This window comes from Calonectris borealis, chromosome 2 (genome assembly GCF_964195595.1).
Source record: "Calonectris borealis chromosome 2, bCalBor7.hap1.2, whole genome shotgun sequence".
Lineage (NCBI taxonomy): Eukaryota > Metazoa > Chordata > Aves > Procellariiformes > Procellariidae > Calonectris > Calonectris borealis.
Window position 1 is genome coordinate 155,393,368 of NC_134313.1, and position 16,548 is coordinate 155,409,915.

The 16,548-nt window shown below is 40.1% G+C and overlaps 1 protein-coding gene across 3 annotated transcripts in view; it reads right to left on the reverse strand.

Annotated features, from left to right (window-relative positions):
- The window catches only part of NRP1 (neuropilin 1), a 114,752-nt gene that overhangs the window by 28,698 nt on the left and 69,506 nt on the right, over positions 1–16,548 (reverse strand). For all 3 annotated transcript variants that reach the window (XM_075144050.1, XM_075144048.1, XM_075144051.1), the window contains exons 8-10: positions 5,277–5,432; positions 2,310–2,454; positions 375–706 (exon numbers count right to left, since the gene is read on the reverse strand). In XM_075144050.1, coding sequence (XP_075000151.1) covers positions 375–706; positions 2,310–2,454; positions 5,277–5,432 — 633 coding nt within the window. The remainder of the gene's footprint in view (positions 1–374; positions 707–2,309; positions 2,455–5,276; positions 5,433–16,548) is intronic.

Sequence of the window (16,548 nt, forward strand, 5' to 3'; positions counted from 1 at the left end):
AAGTTCATTCAGTGTCAGCAGAAAAACTGCAGAGACCTCTACTTTTTGGCAGTGTTGCATATTACCATTGCATGGGATTTTGCAGTAACCTGGGGGCCACAGAGGCACACCACCCTTGTCAGAAATCAGGTCTGAACTAGCTGTTGGATAACAAAACTTTTGCCACAGAGGCGAATATGCTAAGGCCAGCTCCTGCCCTCAGGCATGGTACCGTTCCCACACCACCCCTTCAGGGTTGCTACCCTAGCAGTCCTCCTGCTTGGCTTCATCCCAACTGTGTGCCTTTTCTAAGGTCAGAGATAGATGTGTAAGAAATTAATGCAAGATTTTTTTTAATGCAACTTTTGTTTTTAGTGCAGCTCTTTCCTCCTTACCTTTATCTTTTTCTTGCTGGAATCCATGATCATTTTCCAATCTGATCCATTGTTGCTGTAGCCAATTTTAAATTTTTTCATGAATACTTTGTTTTCTCGGTGCTTGCCTCCTTGGACAATTATGCCCCTCACTTTTTTTTCTTCACCAAGGTCAATTTGAAGCCATTCGTTTGTATATGGATGAGTAGTTGGTGGCAGCGCCCAACCTGACCGGCTTGTTATGAGGCGAGCATTTTCCGGGATCCAGTTTCGATCAACTTGAGTAGATGCAGTAATCTGAGAGTCAGGAATGAGCCCTGACACCATACCCAGCATCCCAGAGCAAGGATAATCTACAGAAGAAAAACCAAAGAGTTAATCTGAACAAGCACCAAAACAGAAACAGGACATATCAGTCAGTCAACTATCATAAGCAATTACTTATTTCTTTCTTATATCCAAAATCTTTTTGGATTTGTATATAATTTTCATTTGTTCAGACTTGCACATCCTAGTTTTGGCAGGAAGTACCAAAATACCACAAGTATTTCTGGCTTGATGGGAACCAAAAGGATCAGAAAATCCTATTCTATTCTTGTTTTCTATTCTTCTTGCTAAGGCAAAGAGTGCAGGGTCACATCCGAATTTGTGAATATTTCTCTAGAGAAAACTTCCAAAATCAGCCGAAACCTGGTTGCAGATTACTTAATTTTGGTAACATTGGAAATGGAAACCTTTTATACATTCTGTAAAATATAATTTATTGCTGTACTTGAGATTTTCCTATTCCTGGTCTTTCAGGCTTTTTCGAATGACACAGAAGTTAAATAGTTGCTTCTTTTATGGTCCCAGGTAAATATAAATTAAAAGTAGGAAAAGCTGCTAACAAGGAATGAAGATTTCCAATATAGAATGTAACAGCAGTTCCGCTGATATTACTTTTATCTAATTTGAAAAGATTTCATAGAATGACCTGGAATTCTATAACATAATAATCAGTGATCTTATTTTCCTGCTGTATGGAAACCAGTCCTAAGAAAAATTTTCAAGACTAAAGAAACACCTTAAGGGAAAAAAAAATATCCCTAGAACTATTAAAAATTAGTGCCAATGAACTGTATTAAGTGCTATAAAATGACACTAGATATTTTTCAGAAAAATCAGCTTTGTAAAAAATATTAAATCATAAACATTTTCTTTAATCTATAACTTGTTGTATTTTTACTTTACATATAAAAATGCCTCCATTTTGTAGGAGTTATAGAAATCCTAAGTCTAGAAAAAAAGGACTTTAAAAAATTCCTGCTTGTGCTTGGTTTTTTTTTTTTTCAAGATAGTATTTTGATGATAATGAATGCCTTTTGCTGTTATTTCAGAAAGCACTTTGGACAATTATTTTGGTAGTTAACTGTGTGATATAAAGGAGTTACATTCCAATACTGATCACTAGCGGGAACCTGACTATATATGTCTAGTTGCTTGAATAGGCTTCAGATCTAAGTGTTTGTATCTTGCAATGCTTTTAAACCTAGTTATGTATATTTATTCCTTGGGAAACCTGCTGAGAACTACCTACAAATAGGAGGCATGAGAGAGAGGGACTGAAGGGCTAGGAAGGAAAAACAAGATGGGAATTTGCAAAATATTTCTGTATCTCAGGTATTTTGCATGGACCTGTAAAATAATTGCAAAAAAAGTAGTTTAACCTTTTTTTTTTCACTTCTTAAAGCTAAACATCTGAAAGATAATGACAGAACAACGTTCAGATAACACTGGATGCTTGGATTGTCGTGTTTTATTTTCTTTATGTTTTTTTTTTACATTTCTACATTCAGTGAACGTAGACCGCTGTAGACCACAGTGGAAATAGTGAAGATGCATTTCACTCATAAAAATAAAACCCACAGCATAGGCAAAATAAATTCCCTTGGTTTTAACATCCTTCCCAAGACCTACCTGTTATCTTGCAGCCATAAACTTCAAATCTCAGTGATACTCCATTTTCCCAAGACACAGGTCTAATTCGCACAAACCGTGTTAAAACTGGTTTGGCAAAAGGTCTGTAAACAACCTCAGTGGGATTGCTATTCCCTTGAAACACCTTTGTGGGGAAAGAAAAAGTATATATTTGTTAGGCTTTCTCTTACATGGTGTTTATAATTCTGTGTTTTAGAGGTAGTTATGATAAAAGGTCTAACCAGGGTTATTTTGGCGGGGGGGGATGAGACAGAACACTTTCATGGGCAACTATTTCATTAAACTCATAACACAATTTTTGCAGACAGATAAACTTTCCTCGGGGAGGAAAAAAGAAGACGTAAGGTGTTCAATGACACTAAAAAATACTTGCCACCTGCAGAGTCCCATAACACACCATAACACTGCAGAGCAGACCAGGAGAGCTCAGGGTCATCTTGAGAGGAGGAGCTCACCTGAGTGCAACAAGGGTCTGTCCACTCCCTGCCTATTTTGAGGTGTTCCTAATGCCCAGATCTATATGCAGGAATGTCATACACTGGTCTTTGTCACCCAAGGCCTGCCGTGTCCTGGAAGAATCCCTCAATGCCCCATCAGGGCAGTTTTACTCCTCGTACACTCGTAGAATGATGTAAAAAGCTACAGAACCTCAGGCCCAAATTAAAGGTTTGGATTTCAATTAGACCACATAAAAATCCTATACGGAGTTAGGATAAAAACATATTAATTTGCTGTCCTTGGGCTTCAGAGTTTCGCAGAGTGTATCATGCAAACCTTGCTTTGTTAACCTTCTGTTTTTAAATCCTTTTAAACAAGTACTCAAACTTTCTTTCTCTTTGCATACTGAGATGGAAATCTATTTAAAATATATATAGCAGGCTCTAAGATTTTCTCTGTGTCCCCTGAGGCTAACAGTCAAATTAGGTGAAACAATGAGACTTCCACAAGAAGGGACAGGATTGTGCTGTGCTTTCATGTTGAGGATCCTGCAGACGCGCTCCTTCCTAGCAGAGCCGAAACCTTGCAACGTTCTAGTCCAAAGAAGGTGATTCAGTTTCCTGCTTCTTCCTCATGTAGAGAGGTCCAATTTCCTGTTGTTTTCCATGGATACAAACCCCTCTCCTTTTATGGGAGATTCTCCCATTTCTTACACATACTGTCTACTTTCCTGTTTGTTACTTGCAATAACTGCACTAATTTGGAGTGGAAGCCATCAGCGCACAGCTGTCAACTCATCAGGCTCAGTTATATCTCAAATAATTTAATATAGGAGTTTCATATCTAGCAAGAGATTTTAAATGGAGCTACGTTTCTTTTCAGCAACTTTTTTTCTCTGGGAGGACCTGCTGTAGTTTTCTCAAGGTCTGCATCTGACAGAGGAAATGAGTCTTTTCTCAAAAGTACACAACTCCTTATATGTGGTTAGTGCAACACTCGTGTAAGGCTTCCTTGAAGAGATCTGCAGCTGCCTGCTTTTGTTGTTCCTTCAGTAGCCAAGTCTCCTTAACTTTTCATTTGAATAAAAATATCAGAGGAAGACTGTAGTTTTTTCTTGTCCTGATCAACAGCAAAATATTGCCATTTTAGAAACCTTTTTTTTTTATAAACCCTTTGAACAAGTAACACAGGTTTAGGAGGTGTTCTTACTAATTAAGGACAGCATGTACAATAGAAACTCATGTAAAATACACTCTTCGAGAGTTTACAAATTGAAGCTGGTAATGAAAATCAGGCATGGTCTGATTTTGAAAGAGACATTTGTTCAGATTATGGGAACCAGAACCAGGAAACCCTGTGCCTCATACCAGCCGCAGCGTTGGCTCCTCTTGTGACTTTGGGCAAGTCAGTTATTGTACCTTTATACATCATTACACAGTGCCCACATTGTAGCATTTGACCTTCTAAAGTCCTTCTCTGTAAAACCAGGATAATACCTGTCAAAGAGAAGCTTTCAGGATTCATTTTTTATTGTTGTACAAAGTGCTTCAAAGAAGAAATGTGTATGTGTTAAACACTGCTACCATTTTGATTAGGTAAATGTAGTCGACTTGGCATAGCACTTACAGATGAATCAGGGACAAACCAGTATTTAGAGCTAGATATGGTTACCCTGGTAGAGTTTAATATTACACAGCTCTTCTGGGTCTCCACAGAAGGGTCACAAAAAAGCTATTTTGAAGGGAGGCACCACAAAACCTTTCCAGTTGCATCAGCCCCTGGCAGCCTCTGGGGATGCTGCTCCCGGGCACATCCTGAGCGAGGTGGGAAGGGAGGCACAGCCTCACTGGGACTATTCATGTGAGAGTTGGAGCAGAATTGACTTCTCAGTAATGAGCTTTATGCTCATGGTAGCGGATAATGAAGATTTTTCTTATGAGTGTCTAAAGCTGTTTCATTGGGAGGTCACAGAGAGCAAATCCGCTGATAAATGGAAAGGTGATAAAAATCTATAAGGATGGAAAGATGTGCCTAATTATCTGTCTGCATGACCCCCATCACTGAGATGCTTGGAAGTCTAACTACTAATGACTTGCTAGCCCTCCTGCAAGACAGCATGGCTGTACACAGGTAGCTGAGGCACTGACACATTGCATACCCAGAGCTTCACTGCAGATAAGGGATCTACATATTTTTTAAAAGGTTCCCCATAATGTTTCGCTCAAGGTCACATAGATAATCTCCGGCAAACCACTCAAATTCTGGTGCGTACAACAGATGGGGCAGCACCTTGCACCCTTCTCACCTGCTCTAGGCTTTGGTTAAACAATTTCTGTGGCCCATTACTACTGAGACAATAGCTATCTTTTGGATTTGGGATATTGTTAACCCTGATCATACTGATTAAACCTGTGATACCTTATTCCTCTTTTTTTAACAACTCATAGTAACTAAACAGTTCAATAGCCTATCTCTTGGCCAAAGTGAGGTAAAAGAAAAAAGACTTACAACAGGCTTGTTTCCCTCCTTCAGTGTAATCCAGTCCTCTCCATTGGAGCTGACATCTACGCGGTATGTTTTCAGATAATATTCTTTCTTTGTTTCTTTCGAGATGGCTCCTTGGGTCCCAATTCCAGAAACAAATCGGAGAAGGCCTAGATCTACCTGTGGTAAGGAATGAATGGGGATGTGAGGACAACGCGTTCAGAGCATAACAGTAATGCAGAAGTGCCCCCCCCCCCCACCCCATGTTTTACAGAGATAATAAGGATTTTATATGAAGGAAATTGCAGCATATTGTTGATAATAACATAGCCATAATCTCCTCTTTTGTAAACAGTGTCATTACAGGAGATGGCAACATTTGCCTAATTAGCCAGGAGGGCTATTCACATGCCAGAGAATTATCTTTCCTCTATGGGGGAGGAACCAGAGACCCCATGAGTGCGAGTGGGAACCACCGGACTGCAGAGAAGTTACTAGAGAAGTTCCTCAAGGACCAGTCTGGTGAACGATCTTACTTAACACTTTCATTAACTACCTTGCATAGATGCTAATGAAATTCACTGAGGACACAAAGCTGCAAGGCATTGTCAAAACAGAGAGAACTGAATGACCCTGCGGACCCCTTACAAATGGGATGAAATTTAATACTACAGTATCAAAGTCATGCACTTAGGGAATAACAAGAATTCTGCTAAAACGCAGGAGCTCATCACTTGCAAACAGAAGAGGAGAAAAGAATCCCATGGTGTATTAGTTAGTCACAAGATGATTAAGAATCACTGTGTGATTTTGTTGGGAAAAAAGGCACATGAGTTGCTTGTACTGTATGATGTATTTGAAGAAAACAGAAAGAAGCATTAATACAAGTGCAATCCAACTGTCAAATGTAGTGAACTTTAATCATTAGAAAATAATGGCATTTTGAACTTGCTGGAGAAATGAACGCTATGGTGTGCACATGAATGTGTGTTAGAGGCCTTCTCTCTTCTTCACTCATTCTCTTTCTCCTTTGCTCATGAAGTTACATTGCAACCAAATGGACAAGTGATTTAGGTTAACCTTCCCCTCCCCCAGTTATTTATCTGTCATCCAGATCTGTTTCCTGATCTCGTTCATCATGTGGCATCACAGAAGTTGTATCAGCAGAGTTGAGAGGATGATGTGGGGTGCAGGAGTGCGGCTACCCAAGTCAGTTCTGCTGGCAAAAGAAACCTTTGTCCCAGTGCACAAGTCCAGCTGCCAAATGGCTGAAACTAGGCACAAAACTCTCTCGCAGCCAGGTTGATGACCACAGCTTTGAAACACCTGCCATTTCCTTAGAGCCTTTCTTTAGCCATAATGACAAACCAATTAAAATCAAATTCATCACCCTCTTTCTCTGCAGCTAGAACCTCCTCTTTGTTTCCTAAAGCAAACCATTTAATTTCAATATAAAATGACACTATTCAAAAAATATTACAGTAATTTATTCCTTGAAACTTCCGTTGTCCAGACTTTAGTAGGATAATAATAGGTTGAATTAACCCTTCTTAAGCAAATGTCCCACAAATGTCTCAGGCTTTTTCATTATTTCCAAAGTACGCAGGATGCAGAATATACGTCCCCTGTGTCCCAGAGGCATCCTTTTTCCTGGATGTATGTCATATATCCAAAGGCGCTGGAGCAGATAAATCAACATGCCCTGCGTTCTCTCTCAAAAGGCTGAAGAAAGTGCTATTGAGGACAGACTGGCTGCTCTCTCAATGCCCATGTCATATGCGAGGCATTTTGAAGTCTTCCAACACAAGAATAGCAGCCTTGTGTATGACAGATAGAACCAGCTTTCAGGGCAAAGCCCGGGCCCCTGCCCCAGTTTTTAAGGCTGGTAAAGTCTGTATGTAACATTGTCTTTAGGGGTGAAATACTGCAACATTTTGTTTTGTCGTGATAAAAAAATTCAGTCTTAAAAAAAAAAAAAAACCCAGCACCACCTTACTAAAACAATCAAGTGATTTAAAGTAACTGGAGAGTCTCAGATGTTAGATTGTTGCAATCTGAAAGTTAATGGGGGAATCTGGGCATCATTGCGCTGAGCAATCTCAGCTTAACTTCAAATGCTCTCCAAACTGTACTCTGCTGATTGTAAAGTGTGCTGCACTGAGTTATGTCCAATACCACATTCACTTCCAGGCTGAAGTGCACTTGAAAATCTGGAAGTCTGAGGGAGTGCAGAGCTAAGTTATTTAAATGATCTGCTTCTCTTACAATTTGAAACAGCTCTTCAGTTTTGAAATGATTAGGGTCCCAAGCCTGTACTGTTCCAACTGATTTGAAATGATTCTAGTAGGGGCTTTTTAATATACAGTAAGTACTTCATTGTGAATGAAGTCAAGCAATGGCCTATTACAAGAGTTCTAGGCATTTGAAGCGAAGTTAAAATTTAACATTGGGGGTTTATGGGAAGGTTTGATTAGTTAATGCCTGAGCTAACAATTACATCTACCAGTCACTGACCGCTCAGGCGACTCAGGCTTGTCCCATCAGAGAGCTTCAGGTGCCCAAATTTTGCTCAGTCCCAAATGCTGGTATTCAATATACCCCCTTAACTCTTGGGGCACTGAATATCCTCCAGCACCTAGCCCACTGCCCAGGACTGAGTCCTAAACATGCAAAGGATTTAGACGTCTACTTTCATGGCTAAAACCTGGCAGAATTCAAAAGGTAGGCAGAAATTCTCCTGCCAGAAGTTAACAGCTCACTGGGAGAGAATGAGACTCTGAAAAGACCTCTAATTTATTGCCTGTAGGTAGGGAAGAGGCAACCCCATTAGCACTCCTGGCTCCAGTAACTGTGTAATACATACAGGAGGAGGGGGGCACCTCTTGTCATTAGGGAGAACATCTCCTCACATAGATGTGCTCTCTCCGGATGAGCAAATCTTTACGTGCTTCTTGAAAACTGGAACTATGTCAACAGCAGTCCTCTCCTGGAGCGCCTGGAGGCTGATGGCTCGAGTGTTCAGCTGCGTGCCACAGCTTTAAACCCCTTGCAAAAGCAAGCTGTAACCCCAGACCTGCCACATGCCAGAGGGTGTTTGCTCAGAAGCTGATAGAGGAAAAAAGAATAAACTTTCTCCATCAGTGTTTTGTGAGAAAGGAGCAGTGCAAACAAGAAAGGTGGGGCTAAGCAGCAGAGAAGCAGAAGGGTTAGAGATTTAAAGTACTAACTCTGACTCAGTGCAGTGGTCCAGGAGAGAGGTAGAGCTTAAGGCAATTTCCTCCCTTTGACAGTTCTCTGCAGTGGCCTCGGAGGAACTGCTCCTCTCCAGGTGCATACAAACAGAATTGCAGCACTGAGCACCCCTCTGTGGTGCCTAAGTATGTTTGTAAATCAAGCTCTAAATGTACCAATCTTCTCCAAGTAAGGTGGTAGGAATAAATAATGTAGAAAACTACCTTGGAAACTGCATGACACATCTTAAGGGGCTGTTAAGCTCACCTTCATTAATCACTTTGTGATGTATTTTGTTTTCTTTCCAATGTCTTTTGAAACTTTGCTTTCTGTAAAATGCAAAATTATGCATAAAATACACATTCTAAATGTCACAGGGACTGCTCAGAGTTGAAGTTCAACCATATCAACTGCTATTAACAACTGGAACCTGAAAGTACCAAAATGTAGCTGTGGTAAGACACAGATCTTCTGTACCGTGTTATCCAGGGGAATCATTGCAGAGGGCAGCAGCTCTAGTACACCAAACAGGAGTTCTCATGCTTTTTGGAGGCTTATGCCTAGAGAGTCCAACTGTCTGTGTAATTTCCAGTCAGCTTAGGATGTCCTTTCCACAGAGGTCTCCAAGTGTTAACAAGACCAGAGGCAACCCATTTTTCTCAGATCCAGTCTCCTCCAGCTGAGATAGTAATACAAATCTTTTAACAACTAGCTTTTTGTTTTGGGCTTCTTGTCCTTTTTTGTTTCAAGAACTTGTGTTTCACGTTAAAATGAACTGTGGACAGAGGTGGTGATGAAATACAGTACTTTTGAAGATGAACATCAAATGCATTTCCCTGCAATTATTTGACATTTAACTTTCTGCACATATGATAAACAAACATCTGGTATTTATTTTAGAGGATGCAAGCGATTTTGTAAGTTATTGCATGCTGTATGGCTGTGATCTGAGACAGGCAGCTGTCTCTAAACCTGAAATCATGACATTTCATTTCCATGGCCAGAGTTTTAGCTTTGACTAACTGCAGTATGTTGTTAGTTCTTTTTTCAAATTTTGCTCACTTTCATTCCGATTAAAAAGCATCTCTCTTCTGGAAAATGCTGCCTTAGGGCCTCATCCAACAAACACAGCCTTTGATAATTGCCTATGCTGCAATGTGACTGCCTTTATTGGTAAGTATAAGACTAGGAGCAGACTTGCCTATAGGAATGGGCCCCTAACTTACAAGAAATGAGGAACATCTCGAGTGTGTATTTTTTTCCAGGCGAGAAATGCTCATGTAAAAAAAGCACCAGTTGTTCCTACTTCTAAAATCAATTTCTTTCCTGCAAAAGCGTATTGGAAGACGCTAGCTGTTTCTACATATGAATTACTTCCTCTCTATTTATTCTGCAATATCTTTTAGCATCCAGGAAAAATATTTTCATTGCTATCTTACTGTCTCCAAAAAATGTGGGTGGGTGACACATTTTTAAGACATAGATATGCAAGGGGTGGCATACACATTTTATTAGAGACCAGTTAAGGAGAAGGAAAAAGAGTAACATTTAGCTCTGCACAATATATCATGTAGCAAATCTTAGCAAACTGCTGGATAAAGAACAATACACAACATGCACAACTTGAAATGAATATTGCTGCTTCCTGTCACCATACATAACCATGTCATAGTATGGAAGACCTTATTTTCAGAATGAAAATCTGCCTAGCTAAATAAAATACAGTCATTGAGGGAGCTGTATCAAGGGAGCAGTTTTACCAGCTTTTAACACTCCTACTGTAGGTCTGTTCAACAGCCTGAGAAAATAAAGGATAAAGTGCTGGAGTTTGATTAACAACAGGAAGCTTTTTGTTGTGGGCATCTCTTGTGGCTTGAAAAGCTGTATAATCCATCACTTGACACAACATACCAAAGTAAATATTTTTAGAGAACTGTGTCATTTCCCTAGATAGCATACAGTGCTCTGAGTCAGATTAACTGTTGTGACGCTTCACCGTTCTTCTGTCAAATATTTAATTAAGCAAGAGTTGATCTTTTTTATTAGGTGTTGCTGTTGATTTGACGAACCATGCTCTCCTGTGATGTGTATACAACTACCACTTAATTCCTTTATTTATTGAGCTTTAAGTAAAGAAGAATATAATGCTAAGTAAAAATGGCACAGGGTCTAGTAGAAATTCTGAAAATAATTTCATTAATTTGGTTGGAACACTACTTCCAAAAGTCTTCGTCCTTGAAATGAGTAGCCATTACAAGAGCACAACTCCTTGATTAATGACAGGGTGTAAATATTCATCCTGGGTTTAAGTAAAAATAGTTAAGGCTGTAAACCATCTCAGATCTTTGTGCAAAATTCTCAGTGATATTTGTGGCAGCTCCATAAAGAAAGTGAAAAGAAAATATTGCTGTTAGTAAGATCCCTCCTGAGTCACTGAAGTCTTTCTCATTGACCTTGACAGCAACATCCTGAAAGCCCCAGAAGAGAAAGCAGCTAGTCACACGCTCAACTTCTAGTCTGTGCCTAACAACTGTCCTCAGTCAGTATGCTTTACTGAACTGATGCTTATGTGACTTGGCAAAAACGGGGAAGCATGAAAGAGAAGATGAGCAAACATTCATGCCAAAGAAATAGGAATGCTTGGCAGCAAAAAGGAAATGAAATTCCTTTAGCAGTTGAAATATTCCTCACAATCTTCACCTTCTGCCCAAATCCTTTTCTGCAGCAGAAGAACGTAAGTGTGAAGATTCCCCCAACTGAAAACAAAGAGTGGACTCAAAGGATGCTATCACATTGAGATACTGATGCTGGGATTGCAGTAATTTTTTTTAGAGGCAGATCAGCCAGTTTCTACAAGAGAAAATTTAAGATAATGAAGAAAAAGTATGACTGATGAACATAAGAGAACCTTAGTCATCACTATGGGGCTCGTTCAAGAAGGAAAATATGCAGAAAGTGTAAGAAAAATGAAATCCAGAAACAAAAAGGAAGAAAGAAAAGACAAGAAAAAATGAAAGAAAAGGCCTCTGTGTCTCTGACAGAGAAAAGATAATCCTTGTGTGGGCTGTGTTGCATCTGGATTCATGGCACATTCTCCCACTCTTATGTTAATTTTTTTTTGCATAAATCAGAAGCAACTAATTAAAAAAGAAATATTTAATTCTGACATGTTCTTTGAACTGGTGTTCCATCTGGTTCTGTTTGAATAGTAAAATCTGCTGTGGTTGTAAAAATTGGCAAGCAGCACTCTGGTAAAGAGAAACAAAAGAGACTCAGTACAGCAGGTTAATACACTAGCATTTCAACTTGAGACATTTCCAGAATTCAGCAAACCAAATCGCTCCAGTATGGAAACTATAAAGATCAAATGTGAAAGAGAAATGCTGCGAGTGGGCCGGGAGAAGCACTGCCGCTGGTACACATTAGCTCTGTGTGATATTTTTAGTGTGAGTCTTTGAAGGAGTTTGGTTTAAAAGCAAGGGCAATGCAGTGCTCCCCTGAAATGGGCTCACTGTATTGTATGAAATGCATCCAGTGCACATGCAGTGATAGGGAACGATCCTTCTGCTATTCATTTGCAAGCTCCACCTTATGCATTCATGTGGTGCTCTGATGTAACACGATCGTTATTCAGAAGACTCAGAAGAAAATACCTTGTTCTTAATTTATTTTTTCACTTGAAAACTACTTAAAACCTGAACACCAAGATACAATAAACTCTGGTAACAAAGGGAGGAAAATGTAATCGTATTGGGATTTCTATAGACTCTGGGATCTAAGTAATCAGCATCTTATGCCATTCGAACCCTCTCTGTAGCAATGAAGAGAAAGGCTGATTAACTCCCAGTGCTTTAGAAAAAGATTGTTTTACATCTTGCAGGAGCATATCTTGCTGTGAAATATTACTTCTTTAAAATGAAAACCTTTGCTTCAGTGCTACATTAACTTGCAAATGGATAACCTAAGACATGTACAATGACTTGGTCAAAAAGGGAGGAATGTGAATGGCCCCTTTCTCCAGCTAAGATACTTAGGAACCCTTGCTGAGCAATAAATGAGTCAGGAACGTAATACTTTTAATTAACGTTTTCTGAATACTTATTTGTAATTTACATTTAATTTTAAACCTGAGCTTAATCCTCTGATCTGGAATGAAGACAACTATTTAGTGCAGTTTGAATGTAACCTTCCCTAGTTTGTGTTAGAAACTATAGAAAAGGGAAACTCTATAGCAATACTTGCAGAACCACTCTTTTCTGAGAGAAGGACATAATTGTAGGACTTTCTTTCCCCCAAGTGTACTGAGCAGCTAATGCACAAATGGGAAACAAGTAATCCAAAGCTTCTCTATCAGACTGCTTCACATGGGAATAACTGGGCTTTGGGTGGAAAACGCTGAATTTTGCCTATAAAGTTCTTCTGTAGCATTTTCTTGCCAGCTGCTGTCCTGTTAAAATCAGAGCGTACAGGCAGCAGGGCTTGATTTATAATCCATTTTGGTATTTTGAATATAAGTACAATATTATACATGCGTAAACACACAGAAATAACCTCTGCTTCTTCCTGTTTCGCAGCATACCTATGCTAATTGGGTAGGAAGCTGGTAAGTGAGGGGATGACATAATATGCAGGATTAAGCCTCTACTGTCTCAGACAGCACACCTTGATAGTGTAGGTAGATCTGACTGTGCAATCACTGTGGTCAGAGGGAGTTCCACTGAAACCACTGGAATTTGCTACACTTGGATATTTTTGAAAGTTCAGGCTTTGGGTTTTCTACAAAAAATAGCAACAAAATGGGGAAAAACTGCCAATGCCTAGGATTTAATACTTTTTAAGCCTAATTTCACTGGCAATTGGAATAGGTGTATAACCTGTGTCACATCGAAATATATGTATTTTCTTGTGATCAGCTTTCTCATATTGGAAAATCGGCACAGTCTCTTTAAATCAGTCAGTCATCCACAGGAGTCTGCATTCATTTATTCTTTGTTAAATGGAACTGTCAGTTTTGTTGCACCAAAATTCGATTTTCTATTTCATACATATTGTGTATGATGATTTTAATTTACTACTGGGTCACCAAGCAAGTCACTGTTTTTTAAAATATGAGTTTCTGCTACCTTCTAGAAAAATGTCAGGTAGCTGCAGTTAGATGGCGTGGGAGGGTACTGTAAATGTAAGGGGGAAAATGAGAGACAAAGACCATACATGCAAAGATCATTTTGCTTTTTCCTTGGTGTGTCCCTCATAGCTCCGAGGAAATGCACGCATGTAGATGAAATACTTCTGAGGCTGTGATCTGGAAGACCTGCTGCTGAAAGCAGTGCTCTCATCCCATGCCGGAGGAGGAAGGGGACAGCAGAAGGGAAGGCGAAAACCGGTGACTACCCAGACAGCTTCCCCTCTGGTGCTAAAGCAAACCAGGGAAACTGGCTACCCCCAGCTCTGCCCTTCTTTCAACAAAGCCTGTTCAAACTCCAGCCGCAGGGATTTCATTTCCAGGGTTTCTTTGGCCAAAGAATGGTGCCTGGTTTGTGTACCCCCACCCGGCCTCTCTAAAAGTTGCTCTATCTCCAGCTATGTAAAGAGCAAAGCTATCGATTTTTAAGTGCCGTGGCTTTTTAAAATAAACACAGGATGTATTTTCTTAGTTAAGCATGTCATGAAAGGGGGGAACACTCCCATAGACAGTTAATTTTTATGGACTGATAAGAGCATTTAAAAATTATTCTGTGCTATGTCAGCCTTTCAGCACAGAGCTTCAATTTAGTAGGATTTGCAATGGAAGAGTCTGCTCCTGTCTGTGTTAAGGCTGAAAGCCACCTTGGTCTATAGTACAATAATCTATAACCTAAATATGACCTGCTAAAATACGCCCGGGTTTTATATATGGTGGGACAAATGGATCTTTCGAGCAGCTTCAGAGGGTTCACACCAGAAATGAATTCGGCCCAAAGTGTTCAACAGAGGAGGCTGCAACGAAGAGAAAGACCAGACTACATAGGGACAGCTGGTTGGTGGAAGTTATGTGTAAACAGTGCTTCTCTGATGAGAAGCCAGTTGTTCCTGAAAACAGAAGAACCGAACCTCAGCTTAATGTTTGGTCAACTGTGTTTTCTCTGCTAGTAGGTTTTGTTTATCAGACAGCTATGAAGTTTACTCTGATGCCTTTTTAAAGAGTTTTTTAAAACTTTGAATGAAAACATTAGAGGTAAAGCAAAAATTGAAGTATTTCCCTGTTGAGATATGCTGCTTTTTTTTTCTTTCTTTTTTCTTTTTTCATGGGAAGAAGACAAATTGCTTTCTGAAGGGCAGATATTTACCACTTGGAAGAAATCTCATTTATCCTTCCACTATACCTATCTTGCTACTGCTGTGAAAATGTCACCTAATGGGCAGAACAGAATTAAACTGGGACAGAAGAGCAGGATGACAGAAGGACGAGGGAGGCAAATAATAGCTCAGCCACAGAAAATATGGAGCATGGATGCTGGGATGGGGAAGGACCCATAGGACTCATGAACTCTTCAGCTTCATACTACAGTGCAGGTGTGGAAAGAGTGAATAAAAATGCACAGTCGTCTCTGTAAAGCACTCAGCAGTACACCTATCATCTCCAACCCAGGGTCGGCCCCATGAGAACAGAGACCTTTAGCTGAGTAACAACTCTGCTTATTGTAACATGCCCCAGCTGTGCGTTCCTACCCAAGGCTGTGTTTCTAGCCACTACCCTTAGTCACTTAACTGCTAGCCTTGAGCTCTACCTCACCCGCAGTTTGACACCTGCCTAGTCTTGTAGATTAATTTATTTCTGCTGGACTCAGAAAAATCTCCTTCTGAGATACCTTCCTTCACATCTGCAGAAAGTCCTGGCTGTGGTGGAGCAGATGTGTTGCAGTGCCTGGTAGCTGGGTGGGCAAGGCTGCCTCAGCCCCCATGGGGTCTGCAAGCCACCTGGGAGAGAGCTCCCCTACCAAGCAGAATGGCACAAACAACTGATTTTTTGGCTTGATGGCAGTTTAAAAACCAGCAAACAATAACAAATGTTTTGAGTCAAGCCAAACATGTGAACCTGGTAAACGGAAAAAAAAAGAGAGAGAAGAATCATTTTGTACAGAGGTTTTTTAAGTGGCTTTAGTTTCTGTGAAAGAAAGTAGAAGAAAAAGATGATGTGATTTAAAAAAAAAAAAAGCCAACATGGTGTTTAGTTTAAAACCATATTTAAAGGTTTTAATTTCTTTCCCTCCTGGAACCAACTAGTGAAAGTGAGACAAATTTACAAATTATTTTAGTAGTTGCTGAATCAGTGCTTTTGCTGGACACATTTTTAGTTCGCTATCTCAGCTCTAAAGGGCCATCTGTCTTGCAGCCGTTGCGGGAATGTAGGGCTGGACTGGGAAGTGGATGCATAGGTAATTACAGAGTTATGTACAAACTACTCAGATCTCTGCATAATGGATCCCCTGAAAGAACTGAAACCATTATAATGATTAGGCTGGTAGTGGAGGCTCGGAGGGGCTCTGCTTCTGCTGCTCCTCCATATGTTGCACGCAGGATTGCTCGAAGCCGCGCAGGACTCCCCTCTGTATTAGGGCTGATGCTGAAACATGTCAGAGGGAGGTAGAGAGGATTTTCTTCTAAACTGCATTTTGCACCTGCACTTCTGGAGCAATAAGGCTGCCAATGGTTTTGCACAGTTCTCTGAGCATCCCTTCAGCCTCCCCAGATTGATAAATCTATGGCTGGGAACTTTCTGGTACTAAAATGGCTCTTAAAGCACTTTGAATAATCAAAAAAACCTTCATACTTTGTAGGGCCCTTTTATTTCTCCCTCTCCCTCTTGTCTAATTTCAGTACTTGCCTTTGTGAAACTCTACCATTTATTCCCATGTCACAGTAAATAAAGGTACGAATGTATCCTGCTGGGTCAATTAACCCCGGTTCTGCGCTGTGTCACAGTCTGTACTGGCTGTGATTTCCAGAAAGGAATATTCTTTTGTCATTCTTTGCCCATGTGTGAAGTATGTTAAGACCGTAAGATAACTGTAACACTTCTCCACAC